Below are 15,745 nucleotides of genomic sequence, written 5' to 3' on the forward strand. Positions count from 1 at the left end.
AATATATTGTATTTTAATGACATTAAAACCCTTCCTGCCGAGGAAAAAAAAAGTATTACTTTTTAATGTTGATGTATTGAACATTTGAGTTTGATAAATGAGGTGTGAATATGTGTGATATTGAAAGGCTAGCACTGTACAGCACAGATGAGGGCGAACAGTTACACGTGATATCCACATGGGGGCAATCTTTCAGTTAATAACGCTTTTACTCTATTTTTAGCCAATCAGAGATTGCCTAGTTTTCCAGCGGTTTCCATAGGAGCGATATTATGGGCTGTGCGCGTGGCTACTTCCGGTGTGCAGTCGTTCTCCCCAGTCCCAACTCATCCGGATTTTTCTTTCTTTGTTTTGATAACCGATTTAATGGACACGGATAAATGAATGCTTTCTCGCGGATTTTCGGGACATCTTGGCCGTTTAATGTGTGTATTTATATTTGTTTTATTTTAGCAATGGCTGTGAATTGGGTTTTTAGAGATGGAATCGAAATAGTAGGTGTTTGCATGCTGATCTCCCAGTACTCCAGCTTCCCCATTCCCCAAACATGTTTCCTAGGTAAAATACAGATTTTAAATTGCCCATAGATGTGGTTATGAGTGTGAATGGTTGGTTTTTCATATGTGGTCTGCGTTTAGCACATGAACAAATTCAGCCTGCTTCTCGCCCAAAGTCAGCTGGGATTGACTGCAGCGCGTGAGAATAAGAGGCATTAGAAAATGAATAGATGGAAAAGACTTGGTTGGAATTAATATAAGTACAGCACAAATCTTGTTCTTTCTTTTTTTAAATCAACAGTTGAATTCCCTGCATGTGCCTGAGTTAAGTCCTTACTATTCAAACATTCTCTGAGAAAATTGGGAACCTTTTGAAAAATACCTTAACAATAAAATTCCTGGAACTGCACCTGTTTCAGGTTAGCAACAAAATTCCATTGTTTTTCTTTTCTTTTTTTCTTGGACCTAGGGAACTGTTCACGCAGTGTGGCCATTTTATAGTTTTCAATTAACATGCACGTTTTTAAAGATAAAGACAACCCGAAACATTTCTTTACGACATGTCTATGCAGTTCCACCAGTATAAACACGGTATTCTGTTTAAAATTGTGTTTGTGGAACATGAGTTCAACACAATCCACCCGTTTGTATCCATCATGACCATTTTGCCACTTGCTGTCAACTTAAAATGTCATCATCATAGTTGCTCAGGTAATTACCATTCATGACTTGGCTCACCTGTTCTCTGAAGCTGATTCGTGATTGGCCGTTACCTCAACCCTGAGTAATTGTGATGTTATTTTCATTCAACAGCAAGTGGCAAAATGGCTGCCCCTGAGATGGCTAAAAACAAGTGGATTTTTTTGCGGATTTTTCATATTCCACAAATGCAATATTAATCAAAATGCTATGTTTAGACTAGTAGGGAAACAACATATCGTAAAGAACATTTTTGGGTTGATTTCCCCTTTCAAATAAAGTTGGAGGAAGCCAAGTTACTGGGTGAAAGTGAAACACCATGCAAGCATGGGGGGAACACTCGTGAACGCTGATGTGATGAACATAATTCTGCCCACTTTAAAATTGTTTTGTTGAAAGTCAATGTATTAACTGCGCACAGTCCTACTAACTAACTAACAAACAATCAAAAGAAGAAATTTGGCAGCGATAAACAATGTTTTGTGAGCAGTTAATTCCAATGTCATTCAGTGCAAGTTGTTTACTAGATGTTTCCTCAACACAGAGTAATCAAGACTTGTCATTTTAAGGATGATCTTTATAGTACACAAGTGTAAAACACATGTCTTCTATAATCCCTAATCACATAATTTGTATGTTCCTAGATTAAACCAGTGCCATTACTACCAGTACAGACATCATGCCTGGCGAAGACAAGACATCACAACAAACCCGCCAGAGGAAAAAGAACAAAAAGTCCCGCTCCAAAGGAAAGAGCCCTGTTGCAGGTCCCAATGCTGGTCTGGCTGGTAACTTGGATGGAAAACCTGAACTCCACTTACCCCCTATCATTCAGCCGCTTCCTAAAAAGCCATCGGAAGTGAGGACTAAAGTAGCAGTAGCCAAAGTTGAAGAGGAGTCATCCCGAGCAATATGTCTGCAGGTTCTTTTTCCGTACCTTCTGGCTGGAATGGGAATGGTGATGGCTGGAATGGTGCTGGATAATGTACAGGTGAGTTTAATCAAAAGGAGGATATCAGATGAGCAGGTGCTGTTGTTTATTACAAACCTGGACGATAGCCAAGCGAAGTATAGTTCTGAAAGTAGAGGCAACAAGTTTTAGCAGATGTTTGTGCTATTTGAGTGTCTTTATGACATACTGTTGTCTTTTTGTCAGCCATCTTTGTGTAATTTTGAATGTGCGTGGTACAATTCACCCTTCAACTCTTCCAAGGGGTTCAGTTTACCACCTACCTACTATCAGACGTGTTGCTGGATGCTTTGTGATGAGCTGATAGATGGCTCATTCCTCTTTTCCCCTCTCTGATTAACACATTTTATCCGCATTAGCGCACATCTTTTGCACCAAATGCTCATCAGTGTCCCAGCTGTGACTGCTGATGGGTTTGGCTGAATATGTCCTCAGGGGGATTTAAAAGGACACAGAGTGTCTGAATGGGAAGGACATGAAGACAAAAACACTCCGGGCGTAGTTGTTTTCTTAAGTCCTATTATTTTTAATTTTTCTGTGCAGTTGCATTGGCATTATGATAAATAAATAAAAATACCACAGTATATATTCCTACCTAGGGACCTTAAATCACAAAAGTCGTTATGCCCAAAATGACACACTAAAAACAATAACGTCATCAAAATATGTATTTCTAACCATGTTTTTTCAACCACATTTTTTTCTGCCATCATTGAGGTATATAGATGTGTGGATACATAGAATGATAAGGAAATATTACAGTGTTTATTATTGTGCCATGTATAATAATCCCGCTGGCGCAAGCAGTAAAAAACAAACATCGTTAATTAATGATCCCCTCAAAATGTTGATTTTTGTGTAATTTATAGCGATTTTGTAAAGTGTACCGAAATCTATGATACCAACACAGTTTAATATAATTTCAAACTCATTTTACAACATGACCCTTCGGTCCATTTCGGTCTCAGAAGGAAAAAGTACATCGGAGTTGAGAGATGGACAGATACTCTGTCAAGGGGAGGGGAGCGAGGACACGGCACTTGTTGAAATGCTGGTTCAAAAAAAGACCACAACTACGAATAAAAATAGTAAGTATTAATGATATTTCTACTAGATATTATTTTCATCTTGACACACACTTGAATTGTTACTAGGGTTATTTTCCCGATGACAAAGGCCATAGTGATTGACATTTTGACCACTTTTTGTATTGTAATAGAGTCTGATCTATGTTGGCCTCTTAGCTAAAAACTATATCAGTCTAAAATTGTGGGATACAAGGGCACCGCTCACTGAGCAATGCGGTGGAACTCCACTCAACACTCGCGCAGTGTGTGGAGTTCTGCCACAAAATTTCATGAGTAGCCGAGTCTTGCCCACTGGTGTTGTGGCAATTCAAAATTCGCAGGTGCACAATGTGGCGACGTCGCAAATTATAGCCATTCAAAATATATGGAAGCTAACTCGCCTCCAAGCCACACAAATACAGTATTGTGTTTTATGTCAATACTTAACCATATTTATTAGGGGTGTGCCCAAAAAATCAATTCTCATAAGAATCGCGATTCTCATTTAGCATGATTCAGAATCGATTTTAAATGTCCCAAAATCGATTTTATTTAAAAAAAAATTATACTGTCTTGCCTTTGTCTGTGTGTGCCTTTATTTGGAGTGCTGTTCATGTTGTACCCGGTTTGGACACTGAGGGGTAGTAAAAATATACACGAGCTTTGTGTGTACCGCACTGGTTACATTCAAATGAATGGAAACGAGCCCCACCTTCAATATATCCCCATTTATTGTCACCCATGTTCTCTTTCTTTAACAACCTGCATTTTCCTTGACTGACACTCAATCTTTTTTTATGGATTAAACAAAGTGGTACTGTATAACATATTGTATGAGGAGTCCCAGAACACGATACAGGCTGGCATAGTTCACATCGTAATGGTAAATCGCCCAATGTGCAGCGGTGAGTGGCCAACTGTCCGTTTTTGCCATGGTGGGGCCCAAGTCAGATTGGTAGTGTATTGGTACCCGTTTGTGCTTTTGTCACAATTATCAATGAACCAACCGCTGATGCTCTCTATTGCCAAGCATATTCGTCAGGTTTGCGTTCTGGCATCATAAAGAGAGCCATACAAATCATGCAAGTTAGAACTAGGCCTTTTCTGGTGGCTCCTTTTAGGAGAAGCTGAAAGAGGAGAAAATATTAGTGTTAGTACGTGCCGGTAAGCATGTCATTTCCTTCCTGGATGAGTATGACGTGCGATGGAGACGGCCCCTCCTCCTTTGGTGCTATGTCACGGCAGAGTGGAGGGGAGCAGAGCAGAGCAACACTACCCTGATGCTATACAGCAGAGAAGGAACACCAGACGCCTACTGCAATCTTTTTACAGGATCTTTTGGATCACTTATCGACAGCACGGACCTGTTTTGTTTTTTGATAGAGAGGCACCTGATGGACAGCAGAAGGGACACTACTCGGTCCAGACTCCATCAGACTGATCGGACTCAATCATTTATTAAACTGTGACAATATCATTTTTGGCAGCGTAGTGGCTGTGGTTCTGCTCAGAAGATCAAGGTTACTTCTGATTGGATCAAAATGAGGACTAAATACAACGAAGACTGTGTGGAACTCAGTACTTTTCTTTTTGCCATCTCAACCTGTGTTTTCAATTGAATAACTTTTCATCCTAAAAGACTGATTAAAGCCATTTTGAACATGTTAGGATACGACAAGAGTTGAATCGCACATGTAGGGCAATGAGTGGAATAATTGTGAATTTGTGACCAATGGCAGAGTAACAGTGTTAAACCAAGTGGTGCTGTTAAATGGATCGCTTCACTGCTGACTCACCGATTAGAGGCCACGCATCATTGTATGGCAGCTGGAAAAGAAAAAGTAACCTTGAACTTGCTATCCTTAAAAATGTAACGGAAGAAAGACTTACTTATTTTACTCGCCACTTAAATCTAGTGGTCAAAGTTCTGACAGCCAATCTAAAACTGTCATAGTAACAAACTAAATATGTTGTAATGTAATCGAAATGGATATAAACTTTCTTGTGTCATTTAGATGTAACGGTAATTTTTTTAAATATCGCAATGTATCCTTTAACAACTTTGTCAACACTTTTGAATGAAACCTAATTATTGGAATGTTTTGTCCCACAAAGTTAGCATTACAAGTTATACATATAGCTAGACCTTATACCAACATCGTAACTGAGTTTAGTGTTATACTTTACCGTAAGCTTAAATATCATGATGCAGGTTGTATGATTTAACCTACCCTCATATTTGGTTTATTTCTTGAATGAGACTTCAAAATTGAAACGTCTCACTCTCCACTTAAATTGACCTCAAACTTAATGTACCAAAATGGACTAAATGCATTTCATGCTTTTAGGTTAGACTTGTTGCTTGTATTTGTCAGTCAAATACTCAGCCCATTCATTAGGAGATCTTGAATTGACTTTTCTTTTTTTTTTTGCCTTAATTGATGATTGATTTTGTGTAAGCTTTTCCTGGAGTCAAGGTACAGGCTGTTGCTGTTTCTGGACTTTTCATAACGTAGTTCTTTATGAAGGAACCACCAAGGAACCTTTGGAGCTGAAATTCTACATTATTTTTCTCTAATTTCTTTCTTGCCTCCAGTGCCTCAACTCCCAACTTTACATTTCCTCGGATAGCGCGACTACATTAAACTTAGATAACCCCTTCACACAACATGGCGGTGACTCATCTGGAGCTGGAGCTTTGCTACCAGGGGAATAAATTGCGTGGTGTGACGTGGAAGCTCACACACTCGGAACACGGTTTTCTACCTGAGCGCTCTTGGCTCATTGCGCTGCAGGTCTTGGTGCCGTTCCTGGTGTCAGGACTTGGACTGGTCTTCGCAGGTGTCGTCATGGATCTGATACAAGTATGCAAATCTGTATGATAAAGTATAGTTGGTTTTAGACACAGAAAACAATGTGGCTGGATAAAGGAACATGTAGCACCACTTGTGAACAGCTAAAGTATTAATTAATCTATTAATTAGAAGACGTTAGGTTTATTTGGATGTGTTCCAGATTGGCAGTAATTTCAATGAAATGATGGAAGAATGCCAACAGCACAGTTGGGGAATGCTTTGCAGTGCTGCATCAGATCAAAAAAGTTTCTGGGTTTGAATCTGTAAGTTTGCATTGTTCATCTCATGCAAGTGTTAGATTAAAGACTTGAAAGAGTTTACGGTGTTCTTACCGTGCCATTCACCAATCCAGTCAGCCGGGATAGACTGCAGCTTACCTGTGACCCTGATCTTGAATGGGTGGAATCTAATTGAATGTGTTCATACAGCATTATTTTAAATCCCATCACATCAAGTTGTACATTTTTGTGCTTAGCATGTGAAATCTTTTTGGGTTATGTAGGGTCAGAGTGATCTCAGTGACCAGGTTTGGCAGACTGCGGGAAAGGCCATGGTTTAGATATCTACGATGTTTGCAACAACAACAAAAAAGAGAGAGAGAGAGTAAAAGAAAGAATAATGTCTTTCTTTTTTTATTCTTCTTATTTTGTACATTTGTTGTTATTTTGGTATACACTGTGTTATGTCTTAGCTGGTTGAGGTTTGTTGATATATTGTTAAAGAGGCAAAATTGTTCAACTTTTTGGAGACGTTTTTGACTAATTGCTAATAAGTTGTATAAGCAATTGTTGGAAATTAGGGATAGTCATCAATGAATTATGAACAAACGGCAATGACTTTGGAAGTGATTGAGTGATAGTTTAGGGAGATTAAATACATCCATACTGATTTTTGCTAACTCCTCAAAACAACATTATTTCGTTTAATATGACACTGATATTGAAATTTAGTAGATTTTCAGAATTTTTGAGAGATTTTCCAATCCTGTTAAAAATGATGAGTAAAACAAGGAAACTGTCCTTCCCAACCCTAATGTAAATACAGTTTTAGAGGCTTTGCCTTTGCAGAAGACCTTTTTTATTTCATGGAAACAAACTAATTATATACTAATCACTTTGTCCTTAAACATCCATCCAACCGTCCATTAGCTGGCGAGGTCTGCCAAATGCGCCAGACACCGTTTTTCTGCTAAGTGTCTGGAGTAACAACACCGAGTTTAATCATCGGCTCCTCGCCTGACACATCAGCATCAGCAGCAGGAGCCGTATTGCTGCAGAAATGGGCCGTCTCCCAAGATAACCTCGCAGTCACAGTATGGCAGTAGTCGCCTGAGTCCACTAGTCACCGTTTCTTTTGTGTGATGTGTCAAGCTTCGTTCCTCTATGATGATAATAAGCAATATACTGTTAAATCTGCTTCCATGAAAATAGCAGAAATGTTCAGGAAATTGTGTATGTCTACTAGAGAACGTTCCCTTTTCCATGTCACTGCACACCTTTCATTGGCTCTTCCCTCCGTGTCGTTTCTCTGTATCATTTCTCTCTTGGCAGCTGCAGCCGTTCTATGTGCATCTATTTAAAGACCCAAACCCCATGAACCTGCCAAGTAGACTTGCAGTCAGAAAAAAAGAAGTTAACTCTAAACTGTACATCCTGTGCACCCATTGAGCCTGTGTTGTCAAGTCAAGTCATTTTTATTTATATAGCGCTGTGTTGTGGAAGACAAGACGTGGAAGCAGGGAAAATAGACTAGTAAGTTACATATGGGATGCACCTATTTAACTCATTCACTGCCATTGACGGCTATTGACGTTAAAAATGTACTCTTGTTAACAAAAGTGGAAACAAATGTTAAACTAATAGAAACAGTTCAAATGAATATTTGACGTCTATAACCGTCAATGGCAGTGAATGAGTTAAGGGACAGAAAGCAGTGTTTCCCACAGATTAGAAATCTACTTGGGTGGGTGGACTCCGGCGGGGGAGGAAGGGGGGTGCGGGTGTTCTCAGTCCTGTTACTACGTCTCCTCCAGCCTCACGATCCACAAGTGAGTGACAGCAAACTAACGTTACATGCGGTATATCCGGTCACGACATGTTGTTTTTTTTTCAATATATTTTTAATTGATTTTCTTGAAAACTTCTTGGGTGGTGGCCAGTTTACTTGGGTGGCCAACCCAAGTATTAATATGGTGTGGGAAACACCAGAAGGTTCATACTAGAGTACATCTGTAGTGATGAATATATTCTCTTCAATAAATTCAAAATGTTCTATTTTTGAAATGAGGAATCAATTCAATCCTTACCAATGTTTATTTTCTTGTGTGTGTTTCAGCACTGGGATGTGTTCAAGGTCATCACCGAGGTGTTTATCCTTGTACCTGCGCTGGTTGGGCTCAAAGGAAACCTGGAGATGACCCTGGCTGCTCGCCTCTCCACTGCAGTAAGATAAGAATATTTACCGCACAAGCCTCCTAATGTGTCTGCATCCTAAGAACCTCAATTGCACTATGGTTTGTTCCCCAGATAAATTTAGAAATGAGCTGATGGGTAGCCAATCAATAAAAACTTTTCTTTTTTTTGTAGAACACAGATATCTGCAAGGCCAAACAATTCCAATTTTCATCTAATTTGGTTGTCTGACTTGGATAGGATATTTGAAATTCATCAGTAAGCTTCATTATTGATCTCTCCACACCGTAATGTTAAGTTATGAACTTAACTTGCGGTTTGTACCATGTGCTATACAAGAGCTTCATAGTGTAACTATTACAGTTATATCAAATCAATCGGGAAAGCAAGGCCTTCATAAAAACAACCGTTTTGACTGTATTTAGCCTTTAAGTATTAATTGTGATGCAATTATGAATTTCTGTCCATCACATCAGGCCAACACAGGACAAATGGATGACCCGAATAAGCAATGGGCCATGGTGTGTTGCAATCTTGCACTAATACAGGTAAGGTATGCCTTGGTTGGTTGGTTGGTTGGTTGATTGGTTGGTTGGTTGGGGATAGTGAGTAGTGTTTGCAAGTTCAAATTTGACACTTGTAGAAAACAATAACACCATTTGACACACAAGCCGTATTTTTTTTTTAGCTATAAGTCGCTCAGAGTCCTTGTTGACGATTTAAAATGGCCTACCTTAACTAGAATCCCGAGTTACATTGTGGCCAAAGGTAGAATTCTGGGCGGTTATTGTACGTTTTGGTGCTGTGAATCCGTGTTGTGGCTTAAGTAAGCAGCATGCTAAACTAGGTTGCCATGATGACTACACTTCTTCCGTTTCCATTTTTTCTTCAACTTTCTTTTAGTATTTAGTATACCTCTTCTTCCATTTCGTCTTCTGTCTTTTGTCAGTTGGCAAATAGTTTTGGTGCATTACCGGCAGTGGAGAGCAGGTGGCAGTAAAGCACAGAAAGTCAACACGAGTACTAGGGAACGGGGATTTTAGATGCCAGTTCAAACTAATTTTATGTTTAAGTTGCACCTGAGTTTAAGTCGTAGAACCAGCCAAACTATGAAGAAGAAAAAAGTGACTCATAGTCTGAAAAACACATTATTATTTAAACCCACAGTTTGTTTTTATACAGATATAGTTTTCTATGTGTTTAGTATTTAAGGGCTAATAGCCGCAATTTGTAACTGCTAAATTTGATATTATTTTATCCATAAATGTCTGTATTATGATCAAGTTATTGTGCACTCTCCACAGGTTCAAGCTACTGTAGTGGGCTTCCTTGCGGCTGTTGCGGCTGTGTGTTTAGGAGCCATTTCCAGAGGTGGTGTTGAACTTAACCAGGCAGCTGTTCTGTGTGCTAGTAGCATCGTTACTGCATTTGTGGCTGCTCTTTCGTTAGGTCAGTGACCCAGGACCCGCTCTTTTGTTCTGCATTATATTTTTGCAAACCGGCAAAAATGTATCCATCTTTTAAACATGGTTTATGACTCATCCTAATCCAGAATTTACCAATCAATATTTGCTGCACTAAAGAAGACTTAAAACGATCCAAGGTGTTCACGAAGTTATTCTAAATCTTTTCTTAATGATGCAAGTGGGCAGAAATTGTAAAAGTGTTGGTCATAAAGATAAACAGGGACCATCTTTGGATGTCCATATTTCTCACCAAGAAGTAGTCTGATTCACGGTAATAGTAGCATTTGTATTTACCCTCTGTCTCATTTCTTCTCCCTCACAGGATTATTGATGATTGGAGTGATCATCGGGTCCAGGAAGGTTGGAATCAATCCAGATAATGTGGCCACCCCTATAGCTGCCAGTCTGGGTGATTTGATCACCCTATCCCTGCTGGCTGGCGTCAGCAGCACCCTTTACGAACACATAGGTGAGTAAATACAGTCGGCATACAGCCGGCCAACTATGGTGTGTGTGTGTGTGTGTGTGTGTATCCCCACACAGCAAAATTGCCAGTGTTAGGTTAACACTAAGAGTGTTAAATCTAACCAACCCTGCCGGAATGTTGAAAATAAATGGTTGTGTGAAATGCAGAAAGGCTATAAAAATGATTTCACTGTCAGAAAGAAGTCAGTTGAAGAGAATACGCTGACTGTTGTGAAGTGTTGGCATTTTTAGGATCGCTGTCAGCCCTGTACTATTGATTTTGGAGCTTATTATAATTTGGGTATTTACCAGTTGTCTTTGGTTCACAGATACATGGTACCTCTCCCCGTTGGTGTGCCTGGTCTTCCTGGCTCTAATCCCACTCTGGGTTGTGGTGGCCCGGCAAAACCCTCAGAGTAGGGAAGTTCTCTATTCAGGGTGGCAGCCTGTTTTAGTTGCCATGTGTATAAGCAGGTATATAGAAGCACATAACATTTCATGTTAATTCATTCTACATGTTTTTTAAATGTGTTTTATTAACATAGACTAGAAAAAAATGTTTTCCCAAATCCCTCCTCTGAAAATAGATTTTTGATTGTAATCGCCTTATTCCGATATTCTGTCTCTTTCCAGCCTTGGAGGTGTGATACTGGACAAGACGGTCAGTAATCCCAGTTTTGAGGGGATGGCTGTTTTTACACCAGTTATCAATGGTAAGATAAATCACAAGAATAACTAATACACTTATGACCATTTCATGTTGGGTTTTTTGTGTGGCATTGTTTAAAATGTTTGCCAAAATTGTAAGCAATGAATACAGAGTTAACAAAACAAAACCGTAAGAAAGAAAAAAAGTATGATAGTAATTAATTTAAGCAAAGAAGTACTGTAATAGTATACTGTACATTGATTTTCTGATCTGCATGCGTTCATTTGGCACCTTCACCTTCTGCTTGTTATTAGTAGTGATGTACAATATATATATTCAAGTGTACTCATTGTCTATCAATCTTGACTGGATTAGGAGTTGGCGGCAATTTAGTAGCCATCCAGGCCAGCAGACTGTCGACCTACCTCCACCTCTGGAGCATCCCAGGAGTGTTGCCCTACAAGATGAGGCAGCATTGGCCCAATCCCTACATGACATTCTTCTCCTCAGGTAACACCATCAAAATATCACGGCATGCCTGTAGTGGCCGTTTGGAAGCAGTTGACTGTTCATTCTAAAGATAGTATTAGTTTCTAACTATAGCTTTTTGATTCACTGTCACCACTCTCCTGTATACCAATTATATCTGCAGTACGCAGTTGTGTTCAGGGGAAAGGGTATGCAAATATGTCAGTCATTGTGAAGAAGCCAATAGGATGAGGTTGCGCAGGAGGTAATTACTTAAAAATAACAAGATGAGTTCAGTGTCTCTGTCAAACCTTAGTTAACGTCCTAATTCAAGCGAGAATAAATACAAAAGAGTAACCATTGCTATATGGCCCTTTTCATACTTTAGACCAGGCATGTCAAACTCATTTTAGTCTCGAGCCACATCGTATGTCGTAATTCTTTCAAATCCCACAGGTTTGAACTCCAAATCAGCACGAGTGCTGCTGATGCTGGTCATGCCCGGTCACCTGGTCTTCCTCTACGCCGTCTCTCTCTTGCAGGGAGATGAGGTGGCAATCACGTTAGCCTTTGCTGCTTGCTACCTGTGTGCTGCTCTGCTGCAGGTACATTCACGTCGTATTCACGCCACACACTGTGGAAATACTCGATATCAGAGAGGCAACGATTGCATGGTGGTTTCTCTGTCTTGCCAACTGCAGCCAAGAAGTTCTGGGTTTGAATCTCAGCTCGGCTTTTCAGTGGCGTGGTGTTTTCATTAGGGGTGTGCCAAAAAATCGATTCTCATTTAGTATGATTCAGAATCTATTTTAAATGTCCCAAAATCGAGTTTATTTCAATTATTTTATTCTGTCTTGCCCTTGTTTGTGTGTGCCTTTTATTGGCAGCACTGTTCATGTTGGCCACTTAGGGGCAGTGTGGTTCCGCTCGTTCTGATACACTGTTAAGTTGTAGCAACATAGAAGCAAAAAGTCATGATCAAGTTATTCCAATAAGAGTTTTTTTTTTTTTGCAGTGTAGGATGTTAAGATGCTTCTCTGTATACATTCCTGAAGCGTTTTGTATGAATAGTCGTTCTTTTGCGTGATGAAAGTGCCACGAGTAGCGCGCTGATTAGCATTAGCAAGTCAGACTGGAGTAGATCATGACAATTCTTTGCATATCTATAAATTGAAGCAGAAATTATTGTCAATCAAATCATTGTTTTATCTAAAATCGTTCTGAATCGATAATCTATTCTGAATTGAATCGTAGAACCAAAAATCGGAATCGAATCGTGAGACAGTCAAAGATTTCCAGCACTAGTTTTCATGTTGTTATGACATGCACGTTGGATTAATTGAAAACTCGGAATTTCTCATTGACGTGAATGGTTGTTTGTGAATATTTATGTAATATTTTATTCATTGTTTTTTTTTCAACATTTGTTGGTGTTGGGTAGAATACAATGAATACAAAATATGCTACATTTCAAATTCATAATGTTTTTTTTCCTGTTTACAATATCTGGTGGCCTCTTCAATCAGCAAACTAGTTTGGTCTTTAATTACACCCTCTGCTGGTTGATTCAAAGTATTGAAACCATCTACACCTCATTGAGCCTTGTCAGCCCCATTTTTGTTTTTTTTCACAGAAATCACACTAAATTGCAGTCACTGGAAATCCAAAATTTATACGCAAAGTAACGTATTCCCACAACTGTGTCTGCTTTCACACAGAATTCCACAATCAGATCTTGGTTCTGTCAAATTTTCATTGGTAAAAGAAAAGTGACTAAAAATCTAATTTCTTATTTTTACTTTAGGCCGTATGCAATACTTGTTGGATTGCAAGGTTGAATTCACGCCCACTTCTTTATCGATGCCCCCGGTTCTGACTTTTGAATCCATATTTCTGTGCTTTATTGCTCCAGGTGTCTATCTTACTTTATGCGGCCGACCTGATTGTTCGTATGATGTGGCGACGTTCACTGGACCCTGACAACTTCTCCATCCCGTACCTGACCGCCCTGGGAGACCTGCTGGGCACCGGCTTTCTGGCCCTGTGCTACCATGTGACGTTAGTTCACAGTGAGCAGCTGTGAATCGGCTGTCCTTTTTGTTTCCTACTGTTACTTTCCATACAGCGGTACACATACGGACAATACAATAAGGAATATGTTTCGGATCCAAGCATATGAAAATGCTACATGGGATGGCATATTTAGTATGTCAACTGTGCAGCATTTCCATCTTTTTCGTGCTGTAAATAATATTTATTTACAGCTCATCTATCAATGACGGAAATGGGGCGTCCCTGTATTTCTAAGTGCAGAGTGACATGCTTTCGCTTGCATTCGCAACCATTCGTCCGCCACTCTGCCTTTGTTTTGACGAGAGAAATGAGTTGGGGATGATACAGGGGGGTTTCTGCTCAATACCTCTGCCGAGTTCCATGCGTGTGACCACGTGACAGCACATCAACTGTGAGTATGACTGCATCACCCTGGTACATATAAGCATTTCTTTGGAACTCACTAGGAGGACATTACTGCTCGAGACCATGTCGCCAGCTCGAATCCTTTTTTTAATGCTATTTATATTTGAAAAGATTTTAAAAGAAGGGATTTGTGATGTTTTATTGCCGGCCCTCTTCTTAATGTTTGTTGCATGGTTTGTTCACTAGAGAGCACTGTGCCTCCCCTGTTGGCACCACGTTGAACATAGGTAGCAGTGGAGACAATCATAAACCAATCAAGTTGTTGAATTAGCGGTAATTTGTCAAGCAACAAAATCAAATCCAGCAAGTAAGAACTAGTTAGTGGATGGGGGCTTTAAGGGCGGAAGATAAATATATACAGCACACTCACATTACTCACAAGTCTCTAGATTGTACATGCGCAGAATATAAAAAAAAAAAGTAGTCATAAAATATCTTATTTTCCTCCCAGAAATCCATCTTAAAGGTTTTAATGTCCACGTAAATTCTCACATAATGTTTGTTTATCGAGACCACGTTGTTGTGTGTATGGAGAAAAAAAAGATGAATAAATAAAATAAGGAAAGTGATAAAAAAAAGATCAGACACAAAGTTTTAAAAAATTTAATAATTATAATAAATTGGTTTGCCTAGGTTCTAATTAACCACCCAGTAATGTAATTTAAAAGCATTAAACACACACATGACAAAAATGCACACACATTGTTTTTTGTTCACCCGCTTAGCCCAGCTTCTGCCAGATAATCCCAATATGTTTTGTTTTGTTTTTTTTAACCTACCTTAAACAAATAATGCAGCTACTTTTAATATATCAAATGCACATTGTTTTAACACCAAAAGGAACTTTGACTCGTAGAGCACAGAATCAAACACACAAAATCACTTCAAAAATATTCAAAGCTATGAAAAAAATAAGATAGCATCTTCAAGTGCTTTGGGATCATACTTTGTGGTATGTTTATCACGGATGGGCTTCTCAATGTCCGTCTTCTGTCAAGTGACCACTGTATGCTGTTAACAACAAGAGGCCAAGTGCAAAATACCCAAATGACGCAAGACTGCGTACTGTACTTGCACTTTTGAATGTCGTCTACCAATCTGCAACCATGTGAATGTCAAATAACATATTTCCTCAAATAGTGGCCTCCTCTATGAAGACCTGTATACCATCATCATCTATTTTCTACATACGTGATATTAAATATAGTACATTATTGAATAATGCATTATTTAAGTATATCTAGTTGTGAAAAATATTGAAAATGTATTAATATATTTAAAAAATTTGTTCTGCAAGGCCCTCCTTCTAATAAATGTGTTACCTCTAATGAACATCTGCCACTATTTGAAAAAATACTCTCGTTCTTTCTTCGACAGTGTATAAATGTTGTACTACTGTAGCCGCTACTGTAACCACGTGAACACACCCACATGTATGGCATCGAGGGCCTTTTGTCACAAATGTATATGGTACATTGTCATCTCAGCTTGCACATCTGTCTTATGTGCTCGCAAAAAAAAAGAGTGTTATCAAAATGTGATGTGTTTGGCAAATTTATACGTGTGAGCTTTTGTCTTTATATTTGAATAAAAACAAACTGTGTGATGAATGTCGCTGGTCCGTACCGGCAATTTTACAGTCACTGGCAATGCAATCCGACATGATGTGCAAAGACGTCTACCGTTTTTGCAAAACCTTATAAAGTATTGACTAAGTCAT

The 15,745-nt window shown here is 39.1% G+C and overlaps 1 protein-coding gene across 3 annotated transcripts; it reads left to right on the forward strand.

Moving 5' to 3' along the window:
* Positions 1–282: 282 nt before the first annotated feature.
* On the forward strand, positions 283–15,635 carry LOC147178626 (solute carrier family 41 member 1-like). Of its 3 annotated transcripts, none has more exons than XM_086067443.1 (11): positions 283–425; positions 1,841–2,187; positions 8,423–8,530; positions 8,976–9,047; positions 9,804–9,948; positions 10,288–10,434; positions 10,760–10,904; positions 11,064–11,143; positions 11,455–11,589; positions 12,004–12,152; positions 13,460–15,635. In XM_086067443.1, the coding sequence occupies exons 2-11, from the start codon at positions 1,876–1,878 to the stop codon at positions 13,628–13,630; spliced, it is 1,464 nt and encodes a 487-aa protein (XP_085923569.1). In that variant the 5' UTR covers positions 283–425; positions 1,841–1,875; the 3' UTR covers positions 13,631–15,635. The 3 variants fall into 3 exon arrangements, with proteins under 3 accessions (XP_085923569.1, XP_085923570.1, XP_085923571.1); XM_086067444.1 differs by having other exon boundaries at positions 412–558; XM_086067445.1 differs by lacking the exons at positions 283–425; positions 1,841–2,187 and adding an exon at positions 4,483–6,097.
* Positions 15,636–15,745: the final 110 nt, after the last annotated feature.

This window comes from Leptonotus elevatus, chromosome 2 (genome assembly GCF_054856555.1).
Source record: "Leptonotus elevatus isolate MCC_2025b chromosome 2, RoL_Lele_1.0, whole genome shotgun sequence".
Lineage (NCBI taxonomy): Eukaryota > Metazoa > Chordata > Actinopteri > Syngnathiformes > Syngnathidae > Leptonotus > Leptonotus elevatus.

Coding starts and splice junctions, on each gene's coding strand:
- LOC147178626 (XM_086067443.1), top strand. CDS start 1,876: ATGCCTGGCGAAGACAAGACATCACAACAAACCCGCCAGAGGAAAAAG. Junction 9,048..9,803: donor GCAATCTTGCACTAATACAG/GTAAGGTATGCC, acceptor CACTCTCCACAG/GTTCAAGCTACTGTAGTGGG. Junction 11,144..11,454: donor TTTTACACCAGTTATCAATG/GTAAGATAAATC, acceptor TGACTGGATTAG/GAGTTGGCGGCAATTTAGTA.